Source organism: Fistularia commersonii, chromosome 15 (assembly GCF_037954325.1).
Source record: "Fistularia commersonii isolate RoL2024-O1a breed Wild chromosome 15, RoL_Fcom_v1.0, whole genome shotgun sequence".
In the NCBI taxonomy this organism is placed as follows: Eukaryota; Metazoa; Chordata; class Actinopteri; order Syngnathiformes; family Fistulariidae; genus Fistularia; species Fistularia commersonii.
Genome location: NC_141298.1, coordinates 4,760,470 through 4,771,814, shown reverse-complemented (window position 1 = coordinate 4,771,814; position 11,345 = coordinate 4,760,470). Strand labels below are relative to the sequence as shown.

General features: G+C 37.8%; 1 protein-coding gene across 2 annotated transcripts; it reads left to right on the top strand.

Moving 5' to 3' along the window:
• Positions 1–926: 926 nt before the first annotated feature.
• Positions 927–10,460, top strand: galcb (galactosylceramidase b). 2 transcript variants are annotated; one of them, XM_086160302.1, is made up of 17 exons: positions 927–1,127; positions 1,252–1,320; positions 1,403–1,466; positions 2,168–2,281; positions 2,396–2,535; positions 3,121–3,159; positions 4,370–4,500; positions 5,332–5,487; positions 5,609–5,733; positions 6,470–6,597; positions 6,797–6,886; positions 6,980–7,069; positions 7,179–7,323; positions 8,319–8,499; positions 8,592–8,755; positions 8,857–8,933; positions 9,780–10,460. In XM_086160302.1, the coding sequence occupies exons 1-17, from the start codon at positions 987–989 to the stop codon at positions 9,924–9,926; spliced, it is 2,001 nt and encodes a 666-aa protein (XP_086016428.1). In that variant the 5' UTR covers positions 927–986; the 3' UTR covers positions 9,927–10,460. The 2 variants fall into 2 exon arrangements, with proteins under 2 accessions (XP_086016428.1, XP_086016429.1); XM_086160303.1 differs by lacking the exon at positions 4,370–4,500 and adding an exon at positions 3,330–3,457 and having other exon boundaries at positions 9,780–10,459.
• The last annotated feature ends 885 nt before the right edge of the window (positions 10,461–11,345 follow it).

The window sequence follows — 11,345 nt, the reverse complement described above, 5'->3', positions numbered from 1 at the left end:
TCACGACGAAAGAAAAACTGAGGCTTTCAAGAAGGCTGAAGGAATATGAATAACAGAAGATGAGAGAGCTACGGCCACAACTGAGAATGAAAGATTTTTATTGGCAAGGTTAATGAAACACATTCCAAAAAAAGGAAAAGCTATGTATTCTTCAGTAAGAATGGAGGCACTCAGCATCACTTTGAGCTTGAAATTTGAAGCGTATAAAGGGCAGAAGATGTTTTCTCCACCAGACACATGTCACTTTCCCGAAGTTTCACAGCTATTTTAGCTTCAATGAAAACTTTGTGGGGCATCCTCTCACATTTTCTTATATAATAAAAAAAAAATGTTGTAATGCTCAGATGAGACATTTTTGAAGACACATTTTTGAACAATGATACTTTACACGTCAACATTAATATTCATGCTTCAAGAATGTAAGCTTTAGAACAACGGACTCTGCAAAATTATTGATCATCTTTTGTCACTGATATTGTTTTTAACACGGGAATGGGACGTGACATGATGATTCATCTAACATCATCGCCAGCTGCAGCCAATATCTGTCTATGCTGGACAACAGTGCCACCATGCGGTTATGCCTTTAACCCATCACACAACATTCACTTCCTATACGCTGGAACTTGTACTGTGCATGTACTTTATACACAATACCGTTTTGCTGCCATCAACTTTTTTTTTCTACTGTGTTTAACATTTTAACGCCTCTTGTTACGCATTCTACGCGGAATGCGTGGAACGTGTACAAACTTTCGTAATTCTTACATAATGACAATAAAAACTCTTGAGTCTAAACTACATACACGATAGATAGATAGATAGATAGATAGATAGATAGATAGATAGATAGATAGATAGATAGATAGATAGATAGATGGATAGATAGATAATCCCGTTACGAGGATAGACTGGTCACGTGACTTCCGAACGCCGTGGTCATGTGACCTGTGGTACAGAGCTACAGTCAAGGCGGTCGTCAAGCCATGAAGCGGTGGATATCCCTGTATTTTGTCTTAATTCTGCGTCTATCTGTAGATTTCGGCTTTTCTCAAACTTACAGTCTCGATGATAAAAAAGGTCTGGGGAGAGTATTCGATGGAATCGGAGGGTTGAGCGGTGGAGGGGTGAGTTGAGTCCAATTACTTCCTGGTGCGATGTTGCCAGTGGCTCGCCGGTTAACTTCTTCTTGCTTTTTATGATTCATGTTTTCTACCAAATAGTAAAACTTTCATGTAACATTTTCTTCAGGCCACGTCTCGTCTACTTGTGAATTACGCGGAACCCTATCGGAGCCAGATACTTGACTACCTCTTCAAGGTATAAACACAAGCCAGTTTTAAGTTGTTGATACAGTTTAAAATCATGTTCTTGGGAAACGTGACGGTTCTCCCCTTTTCAGCCAAACTTTGGAGCGAGTTTGCACATACTGAAGGTGGAAATTGGAGGAGATGCCCAAACCACAGGTGAGTTTTATCTAGTTGCACTTCAACGAATGACTATCAGTTGTAATAGCTGAATAATGATTGTAAGTATCAATGTATGTATAGTGTACAACCTAACTGTTAATCACTTCTCATTCATTCGTTTGAATGTATGTATATACATAATGCTCTAATGTGCAAAACTTGGTCTTGCCATATTTTTTACATTACATTAAATTACATTACAGTCATTTAACAGATGCTTTTATCCAAAGCGACTTGCAAAAAGTGCAATTAAGTCACCAAAGATCCAAAGAACCAGTCATCGGAAGTCAGAAGTGACCACTCTACCAAATAGCCATCTCAAAACCATAGACGTGCATACATTCTTTTCTTTGTTTTTTTTGTTGTTTTTTTTCAGGGGGGTTGGGGGTCAGGTGTGATTAGTGGGATAGTGCTTGGTGAAGAGGTATTTGTATTTGTACTAGTATTGCAGTGTCACTTTACACAGTACCATTTACTTAAATAACCACACATGAAGCATCTGTTAAAACCCAAGTTTCAATTCACATACAATACAGAATCAAAATTTGTAATGAAACTGTTTTCAGTATAGCTTAGATCAGCTGTGCACACAACAGTAGATGTGGATGTACTTTGAATACTAGTATTCTTAGCATCTGAGTTACAGATCATTTGTAAAATATTGAATTCTGTTATATTTTACCTCTGTCTTTTGAAAGATGGAACAGAGCCATCTCATATGCACTATGAGAATGATGAGAACTACTTCCGGGGCTATGAATGGTGGCTCATGAAGGAGGCAAAGAAGAGGAACCCAGACATCACACTTATAGGTGATAAAGCACACAGCCTCTAGCGCAGACCATGAAAAGAAATGGGACACATGTTAATCTTAAAAGAAGGTTATTATTGTTCAATATATTTATTTGTACCACATCTCCCTGCAGGTTTGCCATGGGCATTTCCTGGCTGGATTGGCCAAGGCAAGAACTGGCCCTATGACTATCCAGACATTACTGCAGAATATGTGATGAAATGGATCATTGGAGCTAAGCAGTTCCACAATCTGGACATTGATTATGTTGGGGTGGGTTCCACTTTCATTGAAATCATCTTTATACATATAGAAAATCCGAAATGATGATGCATCCAAAATTGAAACTACGTAAATTCTCTTACCTTTCTTCTAACCCATTAGCTGCAATAACATGTGTATGTTAAACCCTGTGCTACAGCAGGCACTCTGATGCACCGTGACCATGAGGCATAGCCCATTTCCCAAATTATACAGCTATACATTTTCAGTAATGATGAAGGCTGAGAGCTGACTGTTGCTGACCACTTATATATTTACTGTCTGGTACTTACCAAGCAGATAATTAATATCAAAGAGAGCAAAGGAAGAAAAAATAACATATATAATGAAACATGTTCCTTACAGTAATCAACAATGTTAAACAGGCAGTAAAACATCCAAGCATAGAATTTGCCTCATACTTTGCATGAATACAACTGTAGACTAAGTAATGATGTTAAAGTATAGTAAATGGTAATTAAATATCCAACAACATATTCAGAAGCTACAAAACAGTACATTTTTAAGTTTGATTTTAAACATTCATGTTGACTAATTTCAACATAAAAACTGATTATGTATAACTCATATATTTAGATCTGGAATGAGCGAGACTTCAACAGCAAGTACATCAAGGTAAATCTATCATTGTATTCCTTACCAGTGTGAATGCCCAGTGTTAGCAAATTATGTAAATACCTCTGTTTACCTGAATGGAGAAAAACAGCCACCAACATTGAGTTTGATCTGCTTTGAGAAACCCAATTATGGCAAAATTCATCTAAGAGCATATCTTTATTGCAAAGGGGCTCCGCAGCATGCTGGACAAAGTTGGTCTAACTGGTGTTGGAATCATCGCAGCAGACGGTGATTGGAGCATAGCTAAATCTATGGTGGCTGACCCGTATCTTAATGCTGCTCTTGAGGTGATTGGGTAAGTACAGTCAGCTGCAAATGGCATGAAAGAAGCACTAAAGTCTCACTAAAGGACTGCAAAATGACAACTGATAACCTCAACATGTGACTATCAGATGTTGAATCTGGCTGTGTCATAGTCCAAAACAACTGGCATCAGGCTTGTATATATGCCATAATTAGCAATAAAAAATGTTTATTACATTTTTTTCACTGCAAAGTTCAATAAAGTTGGGATCACAGCTTAATGTTTGTGGCTGTTTTTATATCGCATGGATCAGAGGTGAAAGTTTAACCAGCTTGTTCAGCTCAGCATGTATACGGCTATTTGCTTGAGAGAGCGCCTCCTAATGAACATGAACTGCCCTGGTCTATATATCTGTATTACCGTCAATGTGATTTCACAGATACAGAAGAACCCTTTCTAGCTTTCATAAAAAGTCATTTGAAATTTCTTGATAATGATTTTGTATTTTAAAACTTTGCTTGTTTGCTATCGTGTTCACAGTGGTGACCAGTGCCTGATTTACTCTTGTAGAAGGTGCCATGGTTGCTTTATCACAAGTTATTGTTGAAGCTAGAAAACACCTCCATTCACTTAACACCTTCACTCATACATAGGGTATTTCTACTCTAACAACATGCATGCTACTGTACTGGCTCATCTCGAACTAAGCCGAAACACAAACGCATTAAATATAGAAAAGATATTAAGGTTATAGACCTGGGAGTTGTAGTAGACGTAAAAAGGGCACATGAACAGCTTATCAGAATTTTAAGTTTGTCCAATTTGTTAACTAAAGGACATAATTGTGTAATGAACCCCCAATGTCACACTCTCTGCTGTGTGTGTGTGTGTGTGCGTGTGCGTGCGCGCTCGCACGTATGTATGTGTGTTTGTCTGTGTATGTGTGTGTCAATGCTGTACCAGCTTCTCCGATATACTATGGATAAATATGGCCTGGAAAGAGTCAGGATCATAGCCAGTGACAACTTGTGGGAGCCCATTGCCCTATCTCTTCGGCTTGACCCCGAGCTGAGCAGAGCTGTAGACGTTATAGGGTAGGATAGTTTTACTGAAGAAGCTTGCATGCACAGCCTCTTATTTCCTGTTTTGCCACTCTTAACAAAAGCCTGTTGTCTCTAACTTCACGCAAGTGCTTGAATAATTATTTTTTTCACAGATTATGCACGCACGTTATAACCCATTGTCATGTCCAAGGTTTTTGGAATGTAATCTATACAAGTAGAATATAAATTGTAACCTTAGTCATAATGTTTATTCGATACACTAGGTGGTGCCCATTGATGCATTTTAAATGGATGTATTTTTGTCCTAGTCAAAAGGATATGAGAGGACTACCCGCCTTTTTGGTGAACTACAAAACACAGTTGTCCTTAAGATTAAGACACACCAGATTTGAATAAAAGAATAGGCCACAAGGAAAGCTTAGAATTGCATCACTACTTTGAATTCAAAACTGTATTTAAAGACATTGCACATACTTAATATAAAAGTCAATTAGCGAATGCATTTCTTTTTTAAAATTGTTTTAGAAAGAATTTAAGATTCATTCCAGTAGGAGACAGCAGTCTTTTACAGCCATTCATTATAGTATACAGCAGACTTTTTACTGTACAGGTAAAGAAAGTAACTATCCCAGCATCTTTCTGTCTTTGGCTTTTGCCTTAACATTACTCTTACCTTGCTCACCCCCACCCCCATATTATTTTATTGTACATGGTACACAATGGTTTTTTTTTCAATTGAGTATTATTGAGTAAATAAACTCTGCATTAATGTTTTTTAGCACATTCCGATAGACTTTTGTGGCAAAATGTATTAAAAATGTCCATTACATGATTCTTAATGTCCTTTGAATGATACCTCAGGGCCCACTATCCAGGCACCACCACAGTAGAAGATGCCTTGAAGACACAAAAACGGCTGTGGTCTTCAGAGGACTACAGCACCTTTAATGATGATGTAGGAGGCGGCTGCTGGGCCCGCATTCTCAACCAGAACTACGTTAATGGATTCATGACTGCGTAATCCAACACACAAATGCATATACTGATAAGGATTAACATATTAAAGTGAAGATATTGAAAACACTATCCACCAAAGCAGAACTTCAACATGCTTTTGATATTATCTATCTGCGCTCAGAACTATTTCCTGGAACCTGGTGGCCAGCTATTATGAGGCACTGCCCTTTGGCCGGGATGGTTTGATGACTGCTGACGAGCCCTGGAGCGGCAACTATGTGGTGGAATCTCCCATCTGGATCACAGGTTGGCGTTACAACATTCCTCTAGAAACTGTGGCTAGGCTACAGAACCCTACAAGTGCAACTGCTGTTACTGCACAGTGGTTTACTGGACCACTTTACATCCTAGGCTCGACAGAGAAAGAACTATTTTGTCTACAGTTACATTGCTAACACTGCAAACACTGCACAAACATGGCTCTCAGCCACAAGAATCTATCTGAATAGATTATACTTACTGTATCTATACAGATAATGTTGCCTAGATTTATGTTGAAAACAGACAGCTTAGAGTCCTTAATATTTTGAAAACCTCTCAAAACTGTTGTGGAAAAAGATTATGCTCCAGGTCTTCGAATCCCCTTTTTTTAACCAATCACATTGAAATCTATTGGATGAACAAATACAACTGCAGGACAAATCACTCATCTATCATGGATGATAAAGTGCCAATCCCAGGGTAACCGAAAATTAATCTTTGATATAAGAAAGAAACGGTGGTGGAGTGCTCTCATCACCTACTTGCATGTCTCTAATAATGTTTTGCGCAGAATTAAAATAGAACAGTAGAGAAGTTCCCTGGTGTTGGTAGATTTAACCAGGCTCATGATAAACATGATTTTAAGAGATATTGCTTGATTTCAATAGACATTTGAAGCCATTATCATTGTACATGCTTTGAAATCTGCCTGTAATATGATTTTTTTAACTTCAATGATAAAAACTAATGAAATACTTGTGTTGTTTTGCCACCCATGTAGCCCATACCACCCAGTTCACCCAACCAGGATGGACCTATCTGCAAACAGTTGGACATTTGGCACAAGGTGGAAGTTACGTTGCCCTTACAGATGGAAAGGGGAACCTTACGGTTATCATAGAAACCATGGCAAGTTGTGTATTTTAACATTTGGACAACTTAAAGATATTGTGATCATTAACGTATTCATACACAACACATCTCTTCAAGTTTCTTAGGATTTGGATATCCAGGGGATCCAAAGAATATAACTACTGCACTGGGGTGGAAGTCTCAAATTAAGCATGACATTTTCCATTTTCCTCTTATTGTTGTAATTTCTTAACAGACACATGATCATTCAGTTTGCATACGACCTCCACTCCGTCCCTTTAATGTGACATCCCAGAATGCAACATTTCAGCTGAATGGATCTTTTGTAAGTTTTTGAGTCAGTAAACTGAAGATGGTGGATTATACTTTGATCTAATTAAACTTCTGTTTTTCTTGATTTTTTTTTTTTTTCTTCAAGGCCTCTATCCAGGAGCTCCAAGTTTGGAGGTCACAGTTTAACTTTAAGACAATGAAGCCCTCCTTCTTTGAGCGTCTAGGACCACTCAAGGTAGAGGAACAGTTCTGAAAATGTTCTTATGATGAAACCTTCGAACCAAACTAAGAATTTTTACTTTGAGCCAAACAAAGAATTTTTTCATCATATTTGATGATTACAGCTTTCAGATGGATCATTCACTTTATATCTCTCTGAAGATGAGGTATATACAATAACAACATTAACAGTCGGACAGAAAGGTAGTTATCCGGACCCTCCTGCGTCCTCTCGTTTCCCAAAGATCTATAAGGACAACTTCAATGTTCGTAAGTTGCACACAAGGTCCACTCATCAATAAAATGTAGATGATGTTCATATTTCAAGAGATTCTCAGAGGTAGTGGCCAGTTTGAAAAGAATTCATTAGAATGTATTTGGCTTTAGACCACATGTTAGGAAGCCATTTCACATTGGTTGCATGATAAAATAACTCTGGAGAGCGTTAGCAGTACAAAAACTCTGTGATGTAAATTAGCTGTACAGGACGGTTGCGTTTAAATCCAACCCCTCGAATGTTCCGTAGAATTGTGTTTGACAAACTGTATGAGATTGACGTTAACATAATAGTTAAGAGATCGAAAGAACTGATTCTAATACTAGCAGCTGTTATTGGTCCCATTCTGTAAACCGCTTATGGACTGTGCTTCTGTGAAACATGCTGTATGGTTGCATACAGACAAATGCCAGGCATATAATATGAGTGGTCAGGGAATTCATGAGATAAATAAATCTTTCTATAAGTGGTAATTTACTGAAATGTTTTTTTTTTTTGTTGTTTGTTTTGTTTGTCAGAACTGTTATCGCTCATAAGAAGTAATATCACACTGACAGCATTCTGTGTAAAGAAAATTGCGAGATATATAGTTACCATAGTTAGAATCTGTGAAAGCACAATTGTCTCATCTTTTTCTTAAATATGTGGAGTCGGTGTTGTGCTTTAAGAATGCATAATAACCAAAATATCACTATATCAATAGTATTGTCCTTTTAAGTCCATGGGGATACAAGGGCAGTCAGCAAAAGAAACAGTTTCAAAGTTGTCCCTACTTGTGGTTATAATTTTTCTTTATTTAGATGATGAGCCCTTTATATTGCTGTGAAGAATTGTCTCAGAGTCACAAATTAATTAAAGAAGAGACGTAGCTTTAAAATTATTAAGAAATGTGTCGGATATGCTCTAGTCACTGAATGTTGTGATGCTTGCAAAATGAAAGAGAATGACCAAATCACACTTTTGTTCTGTCATCCATAATCCACTGCAGGAAACCCAAATTTCACAGAAGCCCCAAACTTTGCTGACCAAACAGGGGTTTTTGAGTACTTCCACAATTTTAGCGACCCTGGGCCCCACATCTTCACCTTCCGCCAGGTTCTGACTGAGAGACCCATTACATGGGTAGCGGATGCCGACCAGACCATCAGCGTCATTGGAGACTATCAGTGGTGATTACCTTGGATTTTGATTCCTTCCAGAATATACAGCTTAGCTAGTTGGATGTGATATCTACATGGTTATTTTCCTTTTTTTTCCTCAGGCAAAATTTCACTGTCACATGTGATGTGTTCATGGAGAGTGTAAAGACTGGCGGCGTTTTTATTGCTGCCAGGGTGGATAAAGGCGGGCAGGCCGTCCGCAGTGCCAAGGGAGTCTTTTTCTGGGTATTTACAGATGGCACATACAAAGTTACAAATGATCTTGGTTAGTAATTTCATATTTCCTGAGGTCATTAGAAAAACCCCATCTCAATGAAAAAGCATGCACAGATTAACCCGAATGATTTGGTTATGTGTGGTCCACAGCTGGACAGACAGTACTAGCTGAGGGACCATCTGGCACACAAGCATATAGATGGCACACCTTATCACTCACTGTGGAAGTAAGTGTCTTCATTTATTTAGAAAATTGTCTTACACTTTTTTGGTACTTTCTGGTTTTACTGTTCCAGTCTGGTCTACAAATCAATAAATAGGCCTAAATAACTTGAAGTCATTACCATAAAAAGATTAAGTTGTCATTTTTATTGAAAGGGGTATTAATTCTAGTTTAATTTCATGATCTTCAACCAAAAAGCTCATGGCCATTTTTCAGTTCCATCTAATCAACTTCAGACTATTGTTAGAAATAAACAAAACTAAATAACCAACACGGCAGCCTCTATATCATGTGATGGACATATGGATTAAATAGTAAACTAGACTTGCAGTTGTAGATGGGGTTTCTTAATGTTTTAAAATTGGATTGATGGAAAAATAACTAAAAACAACATTAATTTGAAGTTTGACACTTAACTTTTCAATATCCAATGTCTGAATAGTGCCAGGAAAAACACAAGCGTTGCAATGTTTCACTTGCTGCATTTGAATTAGACTTTTGGAGTGCCTGTTTTTATTTATTTGTTCTTTTCTTACACAGCCATTTTTGTTGGATGTTGTTTGTTAAGAAATCTTCTTACTGGCCTTGACAAGTCAAAATCACCAAAAAAGAAAAATAATTTGTACAGTATGTAGACACAGTTACTATTTGTCATTTGGCACTGACTATTCCGCAGCTTTGGAAAAAGTTCATTTCTTCTCAATGACAGGTACACCAACCTCGCTGATGCATTTTTTATTTTATTCTGTTTTCTGTTGCTGATGAAATGATTTTCTAATCACTTTGTCAGCTGAATGCTCGGTGCAGGATGTGACTATTCATCTTGTCGCTGCAATCATGTCCCCTGCAGGGTCAGCTTGCGTCAGGCCAGCTGAACGGATATCCATTGTGGGAAAATGCAGTGGTGCTGACACCAAAGAATGGCTGGGCTGCCATAGGAACACAAACTTTTTATCCAGCACAGTTTGACAACTTTGCCGTGGTGGCAGAGAATTAATGATTTTTTTAAATGCACTGAATGGTATTGTTTACTCACTGACCAGATCGCCATTTTAACAGTTCTGAAAGCTATCTCTGGCTTGGAACATTTCACAAGGGAAAATGGTTTAACAAATGACAAATTTGGTGCTCTGCACCACTGTAATTTGCTGCCTTAAATCATTGTAAATAGCCTATTGCATTGTTGTTTATAAGAATACAAAAAAATATCTAATTACTTCATATGTTTAGGAAAAAATGTCTATGTAATTGTATTAAATTGCATGTGCCTGACCAAGACGGCTTTCATATCACAGAGGGTTATGCTGTTTATTCTGTAAATATTATGAGATGACCTCAAAATTCATGGCTTTTAAAACAATTGTGAGGGACGGGTATAAGCATTGACTGAGTTTATAATTTAAATGTGTGATGGAATTTTAGAAAGTAAGGTTAAGGTCACTTCTGTCATGACATACACAGAAATAAGAATACAAATCTTTACCTGTGTCCAAGCGTTGTGTGTGTTGTCAATCCCCAGCAACATTTGATCTATATTTGTTTGAATGAGTGCATAGGTAATGATATGTTTATGTTCACTTTGCAGTAATATCAAAATAATGTCTCTCGCAATCAGGATATGTTACTATTTTAAGTAATATCTTACAATATCTTACAATAGAACTATTGAGAATAAAGACACTAGCAGCAACAGCTAATGATAATTCTCTACAATGAATTAGATATTAATCAAATAAAGATGAGGAATAAAATAACATGATTATTCAGCTGCAGTAGTTATGACACTCCCCAACCTCGACCCCATGCAGAGTTCTTTTGAGAGTGACGTCATCGCCATGGTGCTTTGTGGTCATTTTAAATCCTGACAAATATCTTTCAACTGCAGGATCGAAACTTTGTTTGTTTGTGTAGTTGGTTTGTTTTCCCCAAATTTCCCTTGAACAGAAAGATCACAAACAACACAACTTCTCCGCTATATGTAAACAAGCCCTTCGCCATAGCAACGAGACACCACGCACACACACACACACACACACACACACACACACTGGCCCAGGATTCTGCATCAGGTCGAGATGGCCGAGCGGCTGCCGGAGAGTGAAAATCCTCCAGCAAAGAGGGTCTTCGTCAACAACGTCGATTCGTACGCCTCCAAATACATCGCAAAGGTAAGCGTCATTTACACCACCTGCATAATCTTAACAATTTGGTGAACCTGTGAAGGCTCAATTTATTTGGGCGTGGAAATTTTGCTTTGAACACTAATAGAGTATACACAAGATACCCCTCAGCCTCATTAGTTCAAAACATTTTAGAGGGTGTAGATACACAACCGTGTGTATGTATAGATCGTGTATATATACACAACTACGTTGCTCAAGGTTTCTGCTGTATGTAATCTGGAGGATCCGGTAAT

Bases quoted from the DNA above. Each gene is read 5' to 3' on its own strand.
- galcb (XM_086160302.1), top strand. From the start codon at position 987: ATGAAGCGGTGGATATCCCTGTATTTTGTCTTAATTCTGCGTCTATCT. The intron at 4,501-5,331 runs GTAGGATAGTTT...ATGATACCTCAG, and splicing joins AGAGCTGTAGACGTTATAGG to GGCCCACTATCCAGGCACCA. The intron at 8,500-8,591 runs GTGATTACCTTG...TTTTTTCCTCAG, and splicing joins GTCATTGGAGACTATCAGTG to GCAAAATTTCACTGTCACAT.